Genomic DNA, 21,943 nt, shown 5'->3' with positions numbered 1-21,943 from the left:
AGCAGTGGAACTCTCTGCCCCGGAGTGTGGTGGAGGCTCCTTCTTTGGAAGCTTTTAAACAGAGGCTGGATGGCCATCTGTCAGGGGTGATTTGAATACAATATTCCTGCTTCTTGGCAGAATGGGGTTGGACTAGATGGCCCATGGGGTCTCTTCCTACTCTAGGATTCTATGTTTCTATGATTCTATGAAATGGGCTAAGCTTTGAGGAGCTTGAGAACTTTCTCTTAGTTTACAAATTTATTGTCTTATATCTTCAATCTCATTAACTTCTGTACTTGCCAATTCAGAAAAGAGTTCCTCAGAGAAAGGCTGCCATGGGCCCCTTTCAGGAATGTGGCCTTGAGAATCTACAGGAGAAGCACTCTGTTCATTAGAAATCTTGGGCCTCTCAGCAAGGCCAGAACCAGGCCTTTCAACGAGACCAGGACTTGACAGCTGAGGCCCAGGAAACCATCATCCCCACTGACATCAGATACAATCACGGGCTGAACTACAACAGTTCTATTAATGTGCATCTGTTATTGAAACACAGGCTGAACAATTACACTATGTAACATGATTTTTGTTCCTGGGATAGAAATGTCATTTCCTAATTGGTTCCATCATCAAAACATGAGGAAAGTGTGTTAAACTACAAACACTTTGTTGCGGTCTGCAGAAAAGGTTCAAAATGGCATGTGAACATTGAAAAATGGCAGCTACAAAAACAAAGTTTCTGAAGTTGTGGACAACAAGTTAAACATGAGCCAACAATGTGATGTGGCAGCAAAAAAAGCCAATGGGATTTTGGCCTGCATCAAGAGGAGCATAGTGTCTAGATCTAAGGAAGTAATGCTCCCCATGCTCTATTCTGCTTTGGTTAGACCACTTTACCTGGAATATTGTGTCCAATTCTGGGCACCACAATTCAAGAGAGATATTGACAAGCTGGAATGTGTCCAGAGGAGGGCGACTCAAAGGATCAAGGGTCTGGAGAACAAGCCCTATGAGGAGCGGCTTAAGGAACTGGGCATGTTTAGCCTGAAGAAGAGAAGGCTGAGAGGAGATATGATGAGGACCATGTATAAATATGTGAAAGGAAGTCACAGGGAGGAGGGAGCAAGCTTGTTTTCTGCTTCCTTGGAGACTAGGACGCAATGGAACAATGGCTTCAAACTCCAAGAGAGGAGATTCCATCTGAACATGAGGAAGAACTTCCTGACTGTGAGAGCCGTTCAGCAGTGGAACTCTCTGCCCCGGAGGGAGTGTGGTGGAGGCTCCTTCTTTGCAAGCTTTTAAACAGAGGCTGGATGGCCATCTGTCAGGGGTGATTTGAATGCAATATTCCTGCTTCTTGGCAGAATGGGGTTGGGCTGGATGATGGCCCAGGAGGTCTCTTCCAACTCTTGGATTCTAGGATTCTATGATTCTATGAAGTAGAACAACTATTTTCAAAGGAAGGACCTGTCACTTTTACAGGGCTCTGCCAATATGCAGGCAGAGGTGAACCAAAACAAACGGCGAGCTTGTGTCAAACTGTTTAATTAAAGCAACACTTACTTTCAGGCTGTTTTCATAGTCCAAATGTAAAACACAAAGATAGCACTCAGCCACAAAATATAAAACAAAGAGTGATAGTAAACACTGATGCAGGTTCAAGAAAACAGGGTCCAGTCCAGTGTCCAGTGTCCAATGCCAAGAGTTCAATGAGTAAAATCCAAGGATCAAGAGTCTATACCAAAGTCAAAAGCCAGTTCGGAGATTGAAGGTTCCAGAGTTCCAAGAGTTCAGAAAACAGGTTAGGATACTGCCAGGAGTCAATTTCTGACAGCATGAAGGCATCACAAATTCCCTCCGTGACATCCTGACTGAATCATCCTGGCTGAATCAGTTCTCTCTCTGTGACATTTTGAAGCCAGCAGAGGACGCTGGAAGCCTTGTATTGGAACTTGTGAAGCAACAAACTCTAATAAGGACACTGAGAAGGGGGGGAATTTGAGCAGGAAAGGTGTATTGTTATTATTATTATTAATTAAACTTTATTTGTACCCCGCTAGCCTCTCCCGAAGGACTCGATGCGGCTTACACAGGCCAAGGCCTCAACACCACAACAGCATAACAACAACAATACAATTCAAAGCAAATCAAAAACATAAAGCAATAACAACAAAACATTACTAGGTTCTTGTGGGTTTTTTCGGGCTATAGAGCCATGTTCTAGAGGCATTTCTCCTGACGTTTCGCCTGCATCTATGGCAAGCATCCTCAGAGGTCCTTCTCAACCTCTGAGGATGCTTGCCATAGATGCAGGCGAAACGTCAGGAGAAATGCCTCTAGAACATGGCTCTATAGCCCGAAAAAACCCACAAGAACCTAGTGATTCCAGCCATGAAAGCCTTCGACAATACATTGAACAAAACATTACACCGTAACACAGTAAAAACCAGGGCCGGGCCAAGTGATGGGTACAGATTAAAAAGTGCTGGGTGTGACAAGTGGTATGTTGGAGTTCTGGGCAAGTGCAATGTGCAAAGAGTCTTAAACTCTAATAAAGTGCTTCTGGGACATAGTGCTGGGGTTTTCCTATTCCGGAAAGGCACACCGGAACAGCCAGGTCTTCAAACTCTTCCTAAAGACTGCCAACGTGGGTGCTAGTCTAATGTCTTTGGGGAGGGTGTTCCAGAGTCGGGGGGCAACCACAGAGAAGGCCCTGTCCCTCGCCCCCACCAAACGAGCCTGCAACGCAGGCGGGATCGCAAGCAGGGCCTCTCCAGATAAACGAAGGGAGCACGTGGGTTCGTACACGGAGATGCGGTCACGCAGGTAGGATGGTCCCAAACTGTTTAGGACTTTGTAGGTAGGTAAACGGCAGCCAGTGGAGCTCCTTAAACAGAAGGGTTGACCTCTCTCTGTAAGGAGCGCCAGTTAACATCCTGGCTGCTGCCCGTTGGACCAGTTGGAATTTCCGAGCCGTTTTCAAGGGCAGCCCCACGTAGAGCGCATTACAGTAGTCCAATCTGGAGGTGACCAAGGCATGGACCACCCTGGCCAAATCAACCTTTGTGAGGTACGGTTGCAGCTGGCGCATAAATCTCAATTGTGCAAAAGTCCTCCCGGACACTGCCGACGCCTGAGCCTCAAGCGTAAGTGATGAATCCAGGAGAACTCCCAAACTGCGGACCTGTGGCTTCAGGGGGAGTGCAACCCCGTCCAGAACAGATTGCCACCCTATACCCCGATCCAGTTTACGATTGACTAGGAGGACCTCTGTCTTGTCGGGATTGATCTTGTTGGGATTGATGTATAAAAGGAAGTGGTGGTGGGGAAAAGTCCGTAGTGTCTTTCTTTGCTGCAGAGATACAAGCAATATATCCATTTCAAAGCAAAACCGGCTTGTGAGTGGTCATTTAATATTGCTAGATAGATCCTACAGTCTTACAGATACCGAAAATCCACAAACCTGGTGGTGGGGGAGGGAGCCTGGAGAATTTACCACCAAAATAGGACAAATGCTTTTCTCCCCAGTTCAGTCTCCAGGCTAGTTTTTTATAACCAGTAATTTACCCCGCCCTTCTCAACCCCCCGGGGGGGGGGGGGGACGAATCAGGGCGGCTTACAAAAGGCACAATTCAATGCCAATGCAAACAATAAGAGAAAAACATATCAACCGCAATTATAAAACAATTAAAACCATCAATTACACAACACAATCAATAAAACCAATCTAATGCTCAACATTCGCCAACTCAGAATCCATAAATTCATTCGACATTGTCAAATCCTTTCCATTCCAGTCGTCGTTGTCCTTTGTCTATCTGCCAGATCACCCAAAGGCCTGGTCCCACATCCATGTTTTTAGTTTCCTTCTAAAAGAGAGGAGGGATGTCGATGACCTAATTTCCCCGAGAAGTGAATTCCACAGGCGAGGGGCCACCACCGAGAAGGCCCTGCTCCTCGTCCCCACCAATCTCACTTGTGATAGAGGTGGGGCCGAGAGCAGGGCCTCCCCAGAAGATCTCAAACTCCGAGGTGGGACGTAGAGGGAGATGCGTTCGGACAGATACGCTGGGCCAGAACCGTATAGGGTTTTGTAGGTCAAAACCAGCACTTTGAATTGTGCTTGGAACTGGGTTGGCAGCCAGTGGAGCTGACACAACAGAGGGGTGGTATGCTCCCTGTATGACGCTCCGCTGAGTAGTCTAGTTGCCACCCGCTGGACTAATTGAAGTTTCCGAACAGTCTTCAAAAGCAACCCCACGTAGAGTGCATTGCAGTAATCTATTCGGGATGTAACAAGAGCGTGGACCACCATGGCCAGCTGCAACCTATCCTCTGAATGCCTCCACCCTTAATTGCTTTAACTTGTAACTCTTACTTAGAGATTACTCAGCCCTGTAGAACCAAGACTTACACTAACCCCTTCCATCACCAACTGCCTGACACCTTCAACCACCATCAACTGCGGAACATGATACATAACAGAACCACTCTCTTGGCAGAAAGGCGTCATTTGGGCAGGTTTCTAAGAGCCTGGTGTACTAACAAGCCCCTTCCCCACAGAACCTGGCTCGGACCCATCTCTCTCTCGCCCTCCATGCAGGTCATCGAGCCCAATTTCGTCGAAGGAGGGGAGACGATTGCCACCATCCCGATCCGGCTGTCCGTGCACGCCGCCTTCTCCAAATACAGCATCACCCCTCCCTCCCTCATCAATTTTGGGCCGCTGATGATCAACTCCCGGAAGAGCAGCAGTTTCACCATTGAGAACAAAGGCACCCTCGATTTCAAGTTCATCATCTTCAAGCAAATCCGAGACATAGCCATCCCGCTGCGGAAAGGGTGAGAGGACACGGGCTTGAGTGGAGAACCATGCATAGATCACCCGTGTATGAGCCTTTGGCACTCTCTCGGGCCTCTGCTTGTGCGTGTTTTTGTGTGTGTGGGAAATTTATTTATATATTTATTTACACTATTTGCATTCCGCCCTTCTCACCCCGAAGGAGACTGAGGGCGGATCACAGTATATGGCAAACATTAAATACCGAATATACAATGACAAGACAGACAACAGATAGAGGTCTATTTAGTAGGGCTGGGCGGTTTCGTTTTGTAATTTCGTAATTCGTTAAAAATTCGGTTTTTTTTATAACGAAGCGATAACGAACCATTCAGGAGCAACTAAAAAACGAAACGAATTTTTAAATTCGTTTCATAATTGTTTCGAATTCGTTTTGTATTCGTTTTGTTATCGTTTTGAAATCGTTTCGTTATTATTTCCGCATGTCTGGGGCAAGTTTTATAGTTGTTGTTTGTTTAATCAGTGAAAAAAAATATAAATATCACACCAACAGTCAACAACAGAGGGAGAGGGAAGCTTCAGAAGTTCCCCCTGTCCCATTTGGAGGGTTTTTAGCGTATTGCGTGGTCGCGTCCGCCATTAACGAATCGATTCGTAATTCTTTCGTAATTGTTTCGTATTGTTTTGTAATTTACGAAATTTTGTAAATATCGAACTTTTTAAAAGAAAAATTTCGGAATTCTTTTAAAAATCGAAACGCAAAAACCCCCAAAAAACGAATCGATTTTAGAAACAAATTTTTCCGTGGTTGCCCAGCCCTAATATTTAGGCTTTTCCCCATCTTTAGACACCTTTGGAGGCTGTGCTTGGTTCCTGCCACTGGGGGGTGCTGTCGCTCCATCTCCTTGCCAAAGAGCTTTCTTTGTTCGTAAACTTTCCTCCGAAAAGCTGTTCCTAAAATATCTCCCCGCTTTAATGCAATTCCTATTCATCTACATACATTGCTGTTTTTGATCTGCTAAGCCCAATCCTGGTGTGGGAAAAACCTTCGAGTCTTTCCATTTGTTTGCTTGTCTCTTTTTTCCTCCGGCAGAAACTCTAACATCAAAACCTCCCGTTCGCGGGAAGCGGACCTCAGTCGGCAGAACGTCCCGCAGAGCCTGGGCCGGCAGAGCAAGCGAGCCGAGTCCCTGCAAAGGGATATCAACCTCGTGGCTCAGGTGAGAGAGAAAGTGGGTCTCTCCACGCCTTGCGCTCAGGCAGGACTTTGAGCATTGGGACATGTAGGCTGTGCAGTGGTGGTTGGAGTGTGGAGGGATGGGCGTGTTGTTTTGTGGTGTCTGCTGGGGAAGGCTTTTCACTTCGTTGTACAAGGTACAATGACAATAAAGTTATTCTATTCTAAAATCTTAAAAACAGCAAATGGGAGGGTCTCGCTGTGGAGACCATCCTGTCCAACCCAGTCCCATAATAACAGCAACACATTGAGTTCTGCAGCATAGATTCTCTGGTCGGTGCAGAGAGGAATCCCACTGGCGGAGCAATGTCCATCCCTGCTTGGAATGGGATTTGTGTCATGCCGGAATGGACTCTCATGGCCATTCATAGAAGGAGAAGGGGACTAGACAAAGCAGTGTAGTCAGAGGTAACCCCCCCCCCCCCAATAAAAGATAGTTCATAATCAGGGAATTTATAGTTTTGCCAAGGACACCAGGCTGGAATGATATAATAAGAGTTAAGTTTTGGCCAATCTGCAGATGGACTAACTGTTGCACTCCAGGAATAACCCTCCAACTTTAAAACATTACACACGGAGTAGGGAAAAAATCCTTTTACTGAAGATAAGTAAAAGTAGCAAAGTAAAAAAGCACTTTAAAGGAATAGGTAAATCCAATTAGGAAAGAGGATAAGCAGGAACAAATTAGTCCAAGGTAAAGTTCAGCAATGTCCAAAAACAAAGTCCACACTTCTGTAACAAAATCCAAAGAACCAGGAAATGTTTATCCAAGGCATAAGTATGCAATCACAAGAGAAAGAGTCAAACCATGAAACAAGAAATCCTTAAACATGAATCTTCCAGGCAAAACTTCCTTGAGACAAGAACAAGAACTTGGCAGGATTCTAAACGATATTTCCAATGCTCGGTACTTTATATCCCCCCATTAAGCCATTCCAAGCACTCAGAAATGGGTTTCGTTTTCCCTGAATGCCTTTTATCTTTTTCTGTCGGAGCCTGGCAGAATGCCAAAGACCTTAGTCGAGCTGTCTGTTTTGGCTAATTTCCACCCGCCTGTCTATATGCTCATTACTTTCTTCAGGTGCCGAGTTGTTTTCAAGCCCCAAATCCTGGGAACTCTCTGGGAGTAATACAGGGAGTAAACTCTCATCCCTATACCCTGTAGGAACATTCTCATGGGAAACTACACTTTGAAGTGATGTCTCTATGTCATTCTCTGCATTCATATCATTGACCAAACCATTGCCATCTTGACCCTCATTGACATCATTCCCCACATCCAAAGCACCCTGATCCTGAAACACAATCACAGGCTGAACTCCAACACTAACAACCACAACAAGGACCCTTGTGGATACCAAAGACCTTTTTGTGGTCTCACAGATCCACAGTTTTTGATATATGTTTTCCTCCTCTCTGTGTGGGTCACCTCAAGAAGTGCCACACGTCAGCAGTGGCAGCAGAACAAGCCTCATTGCTTGACTCTCTTCTTCAATCCTCTTCCTCTTTTTCAGGCTCGCTTCTCGCTCGGCATGTTCACGGTGTACCCCGGCTTCGGGACCATCCTTCCAGGAGGCCACCAAGCCATCACAGTGGATTGCTTTGCCGACCAAGTCGGGAAGAGCGAGGAATACTTGATCGTGGAGATCACCGACAGGGACCCCGAGGACAACCCGGCGGGCATCCTGTACATGCTGTCGGCTGAATCGTGCATCCCAGGTAGGAGATAGTAGCCATGGAGCCGGCCCCGAGCCCCTCCCCTCCAAGCAAGGTGCTGAAGCTCTTCTACTGGCTTTCTCAGTAGACTTCCATTCTCTTCAGAGCTATTTCTTTGGGGCCTCTCCCCCAGGATGGGGCCCCACGGCTGTCCTTTTGGTATAGAGCAGGAATTTAGGGGTCTTTGCCAAGAGGCAGAGACCAATCAGACTCTTTAAAGAGTTTGTTACACTGGCGAGACAGAGAGAAGCACCCAATCCCTGATTTTTCCCTATAAAAGGTCTCACCAAGTTGAAGGAAGTGCCACCAAGGTTTATTAGCGATTCAGCTGAAAAGGATGCAGAGCAGCAATCATTCGCCAAGCAGAGGGTGCAGTTACAGAAATAAATGACATTTTTATAGGAAATACAGAGTTGTGGGTTTTAATTCTCCCCGCTCCCCGCCCTCCACCTGGCTGAAAAGTGATTGGCTGATGCCCCCACAGCTGGGAGGAGGCTCGGCTGCCCTCTGAGTGTGTGGGCCAATCAGAGGGCTCCTGCCACTTCGACGCGTCGATGAATCAGCAGGGAGGGAGGCGGGACAAGGGAATACAATGCATTCTTGAGTGGATTATGGAAACTCAGGAAATGTCCAAATGCCTGGCGAGTCCTAGAAAGGCCTGTAAGCCAGGCTAGTCTATTGCTCTGTGATGGGTGGCAATAAACATAATCCGGGTGTTCTTTAACAGCACAGGTAGGGGAACAATAGGGGCAAACTTAGGTGGATGTCTTTAGTGAGAAGCTGAATGGGTGACAGGTTGGGAGGGGGAAACTTTTTGAGGGTTTCCCCTTATCCCATGGAGATATGCTTAAGAGTTTGTTAATTGGTGACTTCCTTGGTGGCAAAGTACCTCCGAAGCCAAAGAATACCTTTTGTCACTGTCTATGCAAGGGATGTCTATAGAGAAGAGTTCTTTGTGATGACGGTTAATCTCTGCCCCTCCAGGATCAGGGCAACTTCCTGACACATTTTTCCTCAAGGAAATGGGAAGGGGGCAAAAAGGGTCAGGGCAAGGTCAGATACATGGAGGGAAATATAGAAACACAGGAGAAAATATGAAAATATAGAAATCGTAATACAGAGAGTAAACCCAACGACCTTCCCCCAGTGTCCATAGTTCATATTATTCATAGGAAGGTCCCTAAAGGGAAATCTATCCCTGAGGGGGAAATAGAGTCCCTTGTTTGTGAGATGGGGGACCCTCAGGAGCCCAGGTGTCCCTCGGATGGGAAAATTCAAATAGTTTTGTGGCATGATTTTCAGTAATAAATTGGCTACCTTCTGCTGTAAACATATGAAAATAGGGCATATACCTATACCTCTCCGAACGTATTCTCTAGGGCTGGGCAACCACGGAAAAATTTGTTTCTAAACTCGATTCGTTTTTTGAGGTTTTTTAAAAGAATTCCGAAATTTTTCTTTAAAAAAGTTCGATATTTATGAAATTTCGTAAAATTACGAAACAATACGAAACGAATACGAAACGAATACGAAACAAATACGAATCGATTCGTTAATGGCGGATGCGATCGCGCAATATGCTAAAAAACCTCCAAATGGGACAGGGGGAACTTCTGAAACTTTCCTCTCCCTCTGTTGTTGACTGTTGGTGTGATAAAACAAACAACAACTATAAAACTTGCCCCAGACATGCGGAAATAATAACGAAACGATTTCAAAACGATAACGACACGAATACAAAACGAATTCGAAACAATTACGAAACGAATTTAAAAATTCGTTTCGTTTTTTAGTTGCTCCTGAATGGTTCGTTATCGCTTCGTTATAAAAAAAAATAACGAATTTTTAACGAATTACGAAATTACGAAACGAAACCGCCCAGCCCTAGTATTCTCCCCTACGAACCATCAAGATTACTAAGATCATCTGGAGAGGCCCTGCTCTCGGTCCCACCAGCCTCGCAAGCGCGACTGGTGGGGACGAGGGACAGGGCCTTCTCGGTGGTGGCCCGCGACTCTGGAACTCTCCCCCTCTGGAGGCCAGAACCGCCCCATCCATCCTAACATTTAGGAAACGGGTGAAGACGTGGCTGTGGAGTCAGGCCTTCGAGGAATGAGACACCATAGGACTCTGGATGGAAGTGGATGTAGATCCATCTTATTAGGACGACTGACCACTGTAGTTTTATATATAGTGTTTTTAAAGTTGTTTTGTAATTTGTGATATATGATATTTTAATGAATGTATATGTTTTTATGGCTGTAAACCGGGCTGAGTCCCTCAACGAGGTTGAGAAGCTCGGTATACAAAACTGTGAAATAAATAAATAAATAAATAAATATAGCCTTGATTAAACGATAGACACCAAATTGACCAAGGCTTAACCCTTATTATCCAGCCTGGTGTCCTTGCCCTTGGCAAAACTATAAGTTACTGTCTCTTATGGGGGGAGGTCATGTTCGACTTCACTTTCCTGCCTCTCCCCAAGGCTTTGTGACCGATGATGCCAAGATCATCTTCGAGGAGCACCGGATCTGCACCCGCAGCAGCCTGGACCAGGTGCTGAAGATGGTGGGCTGCGAAGGCGTCTTCGTGAAGGACGAGAACAAGTTCCTCTTCACCAACGTTCTGGTGGGCCACCAGGCCAGCGCCCGCTTCAAGATCTTCAACAACGGCCGCATCCCCTGCGACGTCATTCTGGCCACAAAGCCCATCTCTGCCAAGGTGAGCAAAGGAGAACGGCTCCGGGTTCAGGGTCACGGCTGAGCCCCCAAAGGGTCAACCCAACCTCCCACGTCCTTGATGGGAGTGATTCCTGACACTCTGCCGACAACGCGTCTCTTTCCGCAGTCCCCGGTCCGGATCAGTGATGTCTTTGAGATCCACCCCGTGCGGATGTGCATCCCCAGCCGCTCACACGCCTTTGCCACGCTGACCTTCTCGCCACAGACCATGCAGAGCTACCACTGCATTTTCGAGGCCTCCATCGATGCTCCTCCCAGGTAGCCCAACGAGAGCGAGAGGGCACAAAGGGGGTCCAAAGGGAGAACGTCTCTTTGAGTTGCTGCTTCCCAAATCATTGGGGCAGCCTATTATTATGACTATTCATTATTAGGGCTGGGCAACCACGGAAAAATTTGTTTCTAAACTCAATTCGTTTTTAGGGGGTTTTTGCGTTTCGTTTTTTAAAAGAATTCCGAAATTTTTCTTTTAAAAAGTTCAAAATATAAGAAATTTTGGAAATTATGAAACAATTACAAAACAATTACGAATCAATTCGTTAATGGCGGATGTGATTGCGCAATATGCTAAAAAACCCTCCAAATGGGACCGGGGGAACTTCTGAAGCTTCCCTCTCCCTCTGTTGTTGACTGTTGGTGTGATAAAACAAACAACAACCCTAAAACTTGCACCAGACATACGGAAATAATTACGAAATTTCGAAACGATTTCAAAACAATTTTGAAACGATTTCGAAACAATTACGAAACAATTACGAAATGAGTTCAAAAATTCGTTTCGATTTTTAGTTGCTCCTGAATGGTTCAATATCGGATCGTAAGCTAATTTAAATACGAATCAATAATGAATTACAAAATTAATGAACGAAACCGCCCAGCCCTATTAATTATCATTCTGTTTATTTATATCCCGCTTTTTCTCCCAGGTAGCCCGACGAGAGCGAGAGGGCATAAGTGCGGTCCAAAGGGAGAACGTCTCTATTATTATTATTATTATTATTATTATTATTATTATTATTGCTTTGAATATATGTTTCAATGGGTTTTAACTGGGAATTTAAAAAATACTGTTTATATTTAATCCTGTTTAAATGTTTGGATATTGGGATATTTCAAATGGTGTGCTGATGCTTTGAGGTTAAGCTGCTTTGAGTCTCCTCCAGGAGCGATAAAGTGGGGTATTAATTATTATTATTATTATTATTATTATTATTATCATATTTCATCTGCAGAAGGCCACCCTACTGGGATCTGCACACATTATACGCCAATAAATCACTTAGTCCTAGACACTTTGGAAGGGTTTGACATGTGACCCAATACAACAAACCAGCAGAGTGATCTTGTCTGCTGTGGACTCATCTTGTTGTGTTTCTAATAATAATAATAATAATAATAATAATAATAATAATAATAGTCCTAGGCACTTGGGAAGGGTCCGACGTGTGATCCAATACAAAAGCCAAAAGAGTGTCTGCTGTGGACTCATCTTGTTGTGTTTCTAATAATAATAATAATAATAATAATAATAATAATAATAATATTTTTTTGTCGTGTCAAGACAACCAGTCAAATTATATTACATTTCTAACAGAACAAAGCAAACAGAGACAAAATACAAAATGTGTGAGTATGAGAGTGGATTAAATGTCCTTTGACCAGTATCTGGACACTTGGAGTGCTTCTGGTGTTGCCGCAAGGAGGTCCTCCCTTGTGCATCATGTGGCAGGGCTCAGGGTGCATTGCAGCAGGTGGTCAGTGGTTTGCTCTTCTCCACACTCACACTCTGCTGGCTGTTGAATTGGATCCCACGTCGAACCCTTCCCAAGTGTCTAAGACCAGGTGATGTATCAGCGAATAATGCATGCAGATCCCTGTCAGGTCGCCTTTTGCAACTGGCAGATGGTAATCTTGTCAGCGCTGATTGTGTTTAAGTGCAGACCAAGGTCTTAGGGCACTGCACCCAGTGTGCCAATCACCACTGGGACCCCCTTGACTGGCTTGTGCCAGAGTCTTTGCAGTTCGATCTTTAAATCCTCATATTGTGTCAGCTTTTCCTGTTGCTTCTCTTCAATCCTGCTGTCACCTGGGATTGCAACATTGACGATCCATACTTGGTTTTGTAACATGATTGTGAGGTCAGGAGTGTTGTGCTCCAAAACCCTGTCAGTCTGAATTCGGAATTCCCAGAGGAGTTTGACGTGTTCATTCTCTGTAACTTTTTCTGGCTTGTGATCCCACCAGTTCTTTGTCGCAGGCAGATGGGGTTTGTGGCGCAAGTTCCGATAAATTTTCTAATATTTTCACAAACTCCGATGATATCTAGACATTTGATAATCCAACAATGTGGCAGTGAGTCAAATGCTTTTTTTGTAATCAATCTAAGTTGTATAGAGGTTTGTTTTGTATTATTATTATTATTATTATTATTATTATTATTATATACCAGGCTCGGGCAAACTTGTGATCCCACCAGTTCTTTGTCGCAGGCAGATGGTATTTGTGGCACAGGTTCCAATGGATCATCTGAGCTTCGGTGTTGTGCCTCTGCTTGGAGTCTGTCTGCATGTCTTCTTGCAGCAGCTGCGGATGGGATCTTATTGTTTAGTCTGCTTCTTTGCAGAGTCTATATTTGGGATTTGTTGTCAACTTTTCAATTCTGGCTTTGATGGCATTTATTATTATTATTATTATTATTATTATTATTATTATTATTATGTTTATTTATACCCCACTTTCTCTCTCTGCAAAGGACACTCAAGTGGCTTACATCAAAAGTATTTCAATACAATTTTTATAGTACAAATATTAAATATCCTTAGTATTAAAAGCAGCCTCGTGTTTCCTTCTCGCTTTCAGCGTGTCTTCCAAATCCAAGCACCTGCACTTCGAGGTCGTGGGCGATGGGAACCTTCCCCAGGTGACGGTGGTGCGCCCCGTGCTGCGCAACAAGAAAGGGGCTCCGCTGCTCCTCTTCCGGAGGCTTCTGCTGGGACACACAGAGACGCTCCCCCTCCTCATCAAGAACAGCGGCAGCACCCTCGTCCAGGTGATGAAACACGGAGGGTCCGTTCACAGAATTAGGGGTGTGTGCGAAATGGCAGAATGTTGCAACTCAGAGTAAGCTTCACCTTGCTTCCAAATACCACCACACAAAAGCTGTCGTTTTATAGTTTATTGAGGAAAGAATCCAAGTCAAAATAAAGAATAAGCATTGCAAAGTTCCAAAGATTCGGGTAAACTGCAGAATACAGTTCCAAAGATCTTCAGGTAAAAAACAAGGTACAAGCAAAGACAATTGCCCCAAGAATCACAATGTAAGAAATCCCAAGCCAGCTAAGGTAAGCCATGAAGCTTTCAGGCTAATAAGCTATGTTGAACTGACGCTTTCCCTTAGTTTGCAAGAAGCCTAAATACCTTTCTAACATGAAAACATTATGCTCTCACCAACATGAAAGCATTGCGATGACCTTGGCCCGAGCTGGCTTCCCGTCTGCCGGCCAGGCGAGAACTGTGCCTGACCCGCAAATCAAGACGAGCCTGCCGGGTCAGGTCACTATCAAGGCTTTCTGCACTTTCAGTATCAGCGTGGGAAGGAGGCAAAGGCCTCTCCACCTGTTTGCTATCTCCTTCGATAAAATTCTTTTCTTCTGAGAACCGCTGCGTTGTTGACTCTCCACTGTCTGTGGGAGCCTCAGAAAAAGACCTAGAAGCAGGCCCAGGGATCTGAGGCACAGAAAAAAAGCCAGGAATCTGAATCCCATCATCCTCATCATCAGGGAACATCTCAGCCACAACACAGAAATCCATTGTATTTCCGTTCAGTTTTCATTTGGAATTTTGGGTGCCTCCTCCCCCCCGGTCTATTTTTGGGACGATTCTAGGAGATTAGGAATGGGGCTGTTTGGATTTGTGATTTGGGACCCGGAGTTCTGTATCTGTTTAGGGAGGGGGACCCAAAATTCAAAACGAAAGCAGAACGGATGTGTGCAGTTTCGCATGCTCCTACTGTTGCACCTCAGAGTAGATTCACCTTGCTGAAAACACCAAACTGCACACAGCCAGAAGTCTTTATGGTTGATTAAAAATAAAAGGTAAAAGGTTCTTAACAGCAAAGGTTAATGTTCCAAAAGATCAATATAAGATAGCACTTTGAAGCTTAATCCAAAAAGGCACCAGCAAAGCAAAAACCCAAGAGAACATGACAAAGTCCTGAAACCATGAACTGTCACAGCTCAGGATAGATTCACCTTGCTCAAGACACCACCACACACCAAGGCTGTAGGTTATATAGTTTATTGAGAAAAAGCAAAACCAAAGCAGAGAAATAAAGTTGCAAAAGTTCAATAGGCAAAACAGAGTCTTAAATACAAAGGCAAAGTTCCCAAGTTCAATCCAACCTTGAAGGCTCTGTGGATTTAGATAGGGAGGATCGCTTGCAATTCAGGGTTCGCCGCAGTGTGAGGCTTGCTAACAAGAGAGAGGTTAGAGGTCAAAGGGATCCGTTCATGCTGGGTGTTGCAACCCAGATCAGGAAACGAGACCATAAGATTAAATCCACCACACTTGACTGTGGGGAAAACAATCCTTTTTTATAGATGAAAAATTGTTACAAAATAGAGGAAAATGCAAAGTCAAAATGCCACAGTAAAACTCAGCAGTCAGGAATATCTCTGAACTAGATCAAAATTCCAAAAGCAACACTGTCAAAACCTGGAACCTGTTAGCATTTCACTAACCGTACTTGGAAACTAGAAGCCTCTGGGAAATGCAGGCCATGGGAAATGGGAACTCTGCCAAGGTAATGCCTCAGTCTAAACGATGCTTGATCTAACGAGACACTTAAAGCTAAAGAAACTGTTTCGGGACACGCCTCCAGGCTTGGAAGCCTCCTTTTCCTTTGATCTACTTGACCTTCGCAGACTCTGTGATTCACTCCTGTTTTTCCAAATCTGTCTTTTCCTATCCTCATTAAAAAAGGCAGGTGTTAACTCCTCTGGAGAGTTATCACCACTTGATTCTGAAACATTCTCATCAGGATGCGTAGTTTCACTTTCCCAGCCACTGCCCTCAGAATCAACAGTTTCCAAACCATCAGGGAAAAATACATGTTCAGTAGCCTGTTCAGTTGCATCAGGAAATACAATCAGAGAATCAGGTTCAGGTTCACACGGAGGCTGAGGGTCAGGTTCACATGGAGACTGAACCCCAACACTGGGAAAGTATATTAAATGGGCTGTTTGAAGTCAACTCTTTGTCAGTGCAACTTCTGCAAACACCCTGGTAACTTCCCCGGATTGTCTTGGCTTTTGGGCAATGCTTTTAGCTTCCTGGGGCTTTATCTTGTTCTTGTCTCCTTGGGACTCTGTCATGCTCCCATGGAATCTTGTTTGATCAATGCCTTTGGATTATGCTTCATGTTCTTTGCTTTTGAACTTTGGAAACTTTGCCTTTGCATTTAAGACTCTGCTTTTGCCATTGAACTTTTGAAACATTACTTTTTATTATTTATTTATTTATTTATTATTCGAACTTCTATGCGGCCACTCCCCTGGGGCTCGAAGCGGCTTACAAGAAAGGCTAAAATCTAACACAATTTAAAAGCAATTTAAAACCATTTTAAAAGGGCAATATCAAACATTAAAAGCTGTCGAAACAGGTATGTCTTCCATGCCCTGTGAAAAGCTGGTAAGTCCCGTAAGTCACAGACTTCAGGTGGCAGAGTGTTCCAGAGCGATGGTGCCACTGCTGTGAAGGCTCTGCGTCTGGTTGCTGTTAGATGCAAGGTCTTGACACTGGGGACTTCCAATAGATCTTGGTCCTCAGAACGGAGGGATCTCTGGGGTTGGGAGGGGGTGAGGCGGTCCCTCAGGTACATCGGCCCCAGACCATGCAAGGCCTTCAAGGTGAGTACCATCCCTTTGAAAGTGATCCGGAGCTCAATGGGTCACCAATGCAGCTGTAGTCAGATTGGGGTGATGTGGCATCTCACTGGGATTCCTGCAAGAAGCCGAGCAGCTGCATTTTGTACCAACTTGACAGAGGAAGGCCAATGTCGAGGGCGTTACAGTAGTCCAGTCTGGAGATGACCGTGGCCTGGATCACCGTAGCCAGGTCGTCCCTGGACAGGGAGGGGGCCAGCCGTCTAGCCTGACGCAGGGGAAAGAAAGAAGGCGGTTCTGCTCACGGCGGAGAGAGACCTGGGCCTCCATTCTCAGCAGAAAGAGGGTCCAAAAGGACTCCCAGGCTCTTGACCAACGATGACGGGCATAGCGCCTCGCCATCCAAGGTAGGCAGCTGGATATCCCCACTGCCCGGTCGACCCAGCCATAGGATCTCCGTCTTTGCCAGATTCCCCCTCAACCTGCTGGCACGCAGCCATCCAGTCACGGCCTCAAGGCACGGATGGAAACACTCGGGGACAGAGTCCGGTTGGCCTTCCATCTTCAGCACCAGCTGAGTGTCATCGGCGTACTGATGATGTTTTATGTTTTTTCTTCAATAAACTACAAAACCTTCAGCTTTGGTGTGGTGTGGTGTTCTGAGCAAGGTGAATCTATCCTGAGTTGCGACAGATTAATTGCTTTGAACTGGATTATATGTGTCTACTCTGCCATCTAACCCAATGCAGTTAACCTGCATTCAGAAACTGGATTGCAAGGCAGTGTAGATGCAGCCTTTGTTGTATCCTGTCTTGAGCCATTCGGAGAGGTGGGTAGGAAATAAACTGCATTATTATGATTATGATTATTGTTATGAGCAAAGCTCTGTGTATTTCTCAGCCTTTTCCCAAGATTTGACCTCCTGATCCTCAACCCGATTCTCCCTTTCCCACAGCTGTACCTGGATGTGACAGATGAGCATTCTGCCTTCAGACTGAAGCCCACGCCCGCCACGCAATGCACTTATGTGGATTTTAAGTCCGAAAAGGACGGGCCCAACGAGGGAGGTAAAGGACATGAAACCACAATGGCAGAAGCAATCGGCAAAGTTGGGGAATGCAGGAGAGGAGGGACGTCTCATGTGGCACTTGTCCAGACACGGCTGCCACAAGAACAGAGTATGTTATCTAGTACCAAAAAAATCTATTATTATTATTATTATTATTATTATTACTATTATTATTATTATTACTAGCCATCCCCTGCCACGTTTTGCTGTGGCCCAGTCTGTATATATGTTTTGTGTGTGTGTATATGTGTGTATATATCTATATCTATCTATATATGCAAACACACATATATACACATATACACAAATAGATAGATAGATAGATAGATGGATGTATATGTGTGTGTGCATATGTGTGTATATATGTGTGTATACGTGTGTATATATTTGTGTATTTCTGTGTTTATATGTTTATTTATTTATTTACTTATTTACTTTGCTTATATACCGCTGTTCTCAGCCCGGGGGCAACTCACAGCGGTGTACAACGTAGCAAGAACAAGTTCAAAATTCAAGACACAATCTAAAATATCAATCTAGCATCAACCAAAAACATCATCATCAAAAACATCAACAATATCAATAATACAAAGGCCATTCCACGTCATCTCATCGTTTAAACCACAATCCAGTATATTGTGTATATGTGTGTGCTTTTGTATATATGTGTATGTATGCCTATATGTTTGTGTGCATGTGTATATCTAAGTATATGTGTATGTATGCATGTCTATATGTATGTGTATATTTGTGTGTGCTTGTGTACATATATGTGTGTCTGTATGTTTGTGTGCATGTGTATATGTATATGTATATGAGTGTATGTGTATATTTATATATAGATTATTTGGGGGGGGGTTAAGTCTATTTTGGTAGGTTTTTGTGTGTTTTTAGGGGTGATGGACACTCATTTGGTGTCAATTTGTCCAGTGGTTTTTGAGTTCTGTTAATCCCACAAACGAACATTACATTTTTATGTATATAGATTATTCACAGTACTTACATTCCGCCCTTCTTACCTCGAAGGGGACTCAGGGCGGATCACCGAACACATATACGGCAAACATTCAATGCAGATTATACAATAACAAGGCAGACTACAGATAGAAAGTATTTATATAAGGTTTTTCCCCTCTTTCGGCATCTTTGGAGGCTGTGCTCAGTTCCGGCCACAGGGGGGTGCTGTTGCTCCATCTCCTTGCCGAAGAGCTTTCTTTGTTTGTAAACTTTCCTCCTTTTTCTGATCAAAACTCCATGCCTAAAATACCTCTCTGATTAATGCGGTTCCTATTCATCTACTCATATTGCTGTTTTTGGTCCTCTTAAGTGGACAAGGAACTGGGTTGAAGGTCAGAAGCTCACCCTGAGCCAGCTTCCCATATAGTTATTTCCCATATAATTTGTATTGCGAAGGTATCAGGAAGGGTACAAGAATGGATATAGAACAGGGGCATTTTAAACATCTTACATCTCTGTCTTCTTCCAATGTTATCTAATATAAAAAAAATTGTATTATTATTATTATTATTATTATTATTATTATTAGTAGTAGTAGTAGTAGGTAAAGGTTTTCCCTGACATTAAGTCTAGTCATGTCTGGGACTCTGGTGCTCATCCCCATCTCTAAGCTGAAGAGCCGGTGTTGTCCGTAGACACCTCCAAGGTCAAGTGTCCACTGGCAGGACTTCATGGAGCACCATAACCTTCCCGCTGGAGTGGTACTCATATGTTTTTGAACTGCTAGGTTGGCAGAAGCTGGGGCTAACAGTGGGAGCTCACGCTGCTACCTGGATTTGAACCTGTGACGCCACTAGGGGCTCCATTTGTACTTACTTCTTACTTAGGCGAACCCTCGTTGTCCGAGTAGGATAATCTTCCAGGGTGGGTCCATAGGTGACTATGGAGCCCTATTCTTGATCTGCATCTTCTCCCTTCCGCAGTGAGGGCAGTGGTTTCCAGGTGGAAGGCGGTCCCAGTCGGAGTTGGTTTGATGCACCTTCCTCTTGGCACGTTTCTCTCTTTCGCCCTCCATTCGTACCTCTTCAAATTCTGCAGCACTGCTGGTCACAGCTGACCTCCAGCTGGAGCGGTCAAGGGCCAGGGCTTTCCAGTACTCAGTGTCTATGCCAGAGTCTTTAAGGTTGGCTTTGAGCCCATCTTTAAATCTCTTTTCCTGTCCACCAACGTTCCGTTTTCCGTTCTTGAGTTCGGAGTAGAGCAACTGCTTTGGGAGACGTGGTCGGGAATCCGGACAACGTGGCCAGTCCACCGGAGTTGATGGTGGAGGACCATCGCTTCAATGCTGGTGGTCTTTGCTTCTTCCAGCACGCTTTTCTTCCCAAGAGATTTGCAAGATCTTCCAGAGGCAGCGCTGATGGAATCATTCCAGGAGTTGCATGTGACATCTGTAGACAGTCCACGTTTCGCAGGCATATAAGCAGGGTTGAGAGGACAATAGCTTTATAAACAAGTACCTTGGTATCCCTACAGATGTCCGGTCCTCAAACACTCTCTGCTTCATTCAGAAAAATGCTGCACTCGCAAAGCTCAGGAGGTGTTGAATTTCATTGTCAGTGTTGACATCTGTAGACAGTCCACATTTCGCAGGTGTATAGCAGGGTTGGGGGGAAAATAGCTTTATCAACAAGCACCTTGGTCTCCCTATGGTTGTCCCGGTCCTCAAACACTCTCTGCTTCATTCAGAAAAATGCTGCACTCGCAGAGCTCAGGCGGTGTTGAATTTCATTGTCAATGTTGACATCTGTAGACAGTCCATGTCTCACAGGGGTATAGCAGGGCTGGGAGGACAATAGCTTTATAAACAAGCACCTTGGTCTCCCTACGGATGTCCCAGTCCTCAAACACTCTCTGCTTCATTCGGAAAAAAGCTGCACTCGCAGAGCTCAGGCAGTGTTGAATTTCGGTAGACAGTCTACGCTGCACTTGCAGAGCTCATACAACGACTACTATCTCTACTACTATTACTACTACTACAAGTGGAGCAGTCGAGTGTGACTGCTCCATTTGTAGTAGTAGTAATAGTAGTAGAGGTAGTAGTAGTAGTATAAGAGTGTTTATAGAACAAGGACATTTTAAACATCTTACATCTTCGTCTTCTTTCATTGTTATCTAATACAAAACAGGTTGCTATTACTATTATTATTACTATTACTATTACTAATTATTATTATTATTTCCCATCCAATTTGCCTGAGCGTCCTCTTCTTCCCTTCCCGCTTTTTTCCCCCTTTTCAGCCAGGAAACCTCACACGGCCTCCCTTCTCCTCCCCGTCGGGGAATCGGCCGAGTTTGAGGTGGTGTTCCACCCCAGCCTGACCCAGCGGCTGGAAGGGCAGATCCGCCTCTCCATCCTGGACAACCAGTACGAAGAGACCCGGATCCAGATGGTGGGCGAGGGCTACCAGGAGGACGTCACGCTGGACAACATCCGCAGCTTGGCGGCCGATGGCGAGGCCGGGAGTGTCGAGGCGCAACTCGAGGAGAGCACCGCAGAGAGTAAGGCAGAGAGTCTGCATGAGAGAGCGGAGTTTGCAACTCATAATGTATAGTTTGTAAGCTGTCTAGGGCCTTGTTCAGGCAGTCTGGTCTCTCTCCCCACAGCTGCCAGGTTGGACCATATCTGGTTTGGGGACTGCCATGTCGGGAAGCCCTACCAGGCCGCGTTCACCATCACCAACCACAGCAAGACCGACGCAATGAGATTCGAGTGGCCTGCCCTGAACCCGCATTTGACCTTCTCCCCACAGGTAAGGGGCCTGCCTGCTGCTCCGTGCCCATGCTTCTCAGTGTTGGAGGATCCGGGTGCTTTGGATGTGGGGAATTATGAGAATGAGGTTTGAGATGAGTTTCAAGATGGCAATGGTTTGGTCAGTGATATTGATGCAGAGAATGACCAGAAGTTTTCTGTCGTTTCCCATGAGAATGTCCCTGAGGGGTGTGGGGATGATGGGGTGCTTTCCGAATTGTTACCAGAGAGTTCTCATGAGAGAGAACATGAAAATAGCTCAGCGCCTGCAGAAATTAATGAGCAAGTAGATAACGAGCCAAGAGATAAACGAGAAGAGTTCAGTCAAAACAGGAGGGCTGAGCAATGGCTTCGGCGCTTTGCCAGGCTTTGAGAGAAAACAATAACAAACCAATTTCTGACCGCTAGTGACCTAGCTAACAGGGGGATAAAAGTCTCAAGTTTAGGATGTGTAGCCAGATGAAGCATCGTTTAGAATCACGCCAAGTTCTCGTCCTTGTTTCATGGAAGCCTTGCTTTGGAGTTTCGCGCTAAGACATTTCTTGTTCATGGTTTTGGATTCCTGGATTTCATGATTGTTTACTAGGCTTGGGTAGGTTCGTTCGTTAGTTTCTAAACTCGTTATGCATTGGTATTTAAATTAGCTTACGATCCAATATCGAGCCATGCAGGAATAGTGTGAGGAGTAATTAAGAATCGAAACCATTTTTCGAATTTTTGTAATTATTTTCGTATGTCTGGTGCAAGTTTTA

General features: G+C 45.0%; 1 protein-coding gene across 1 annotated transcript in view; it reads left to right on the top strand.

Annotated features, from left to right (window-relative positions):
* Positions 1-21,943, top strand: part of HYDIN (HYDIN axonemal central pair apparatus protein) — a 226,597-nt gene that overhangs the window by 161,513 nt on the left and 43,141 nt on the right. Inside the window, exons 56-64 of the mRNA XM_067470916.1 lie at positions 4,583-4,821; positions 5,874-6,000; positions 7,532-7,736; positions 10,222-10,457; positions 10,584-10,735; positions 13,334-13,523; positions 17,312-17,534; positions 20,681-20,941; positions 21,047-21,192. Of these exons, the coding sequence (XP_067327017.1) occupies positions 4,583-4,821; positions 5,874-6,000; positions 7,532-7,736; positions 10,222-10,457; positions 10,584-10,735; positions 13,334-13,523; positions 17,312-17,534; positions 20,681-20,941; positions 21,047-21,192 (1,779 nt within the window). The remainder of the gene's footprint in view (positions 1-4,582; positions 4,822-5,873; positions 6,001-7,531; positions 7,737-10,221; positions 10,458-10,583; positions 10,736-13,333; positions 13,524-17,311; positions 17,535-20,680; positions 20,942-21,046; positions 21,193-21,943) is intronic.

The sequence above is a fragment of the Anolis sagrei genome, chromosome 8, assembly GCF_037176765.1.
Source record: "Anolis sagrei isolate rAnoSag1 chromosome 8, rAnoSag1.mat, whole genome shotgun sequence".
NCBI lineage: Eukaryota > Metazoa > Chordata > Lepidosauria > Squamata > Dactyloidae > Anolis > Anolis sagrei.
The sequence above is the reverse complement of the archived record's forward strand: the minus strand, read 5'-3'. Positions and strand labels throughout refer to the sequence as shown.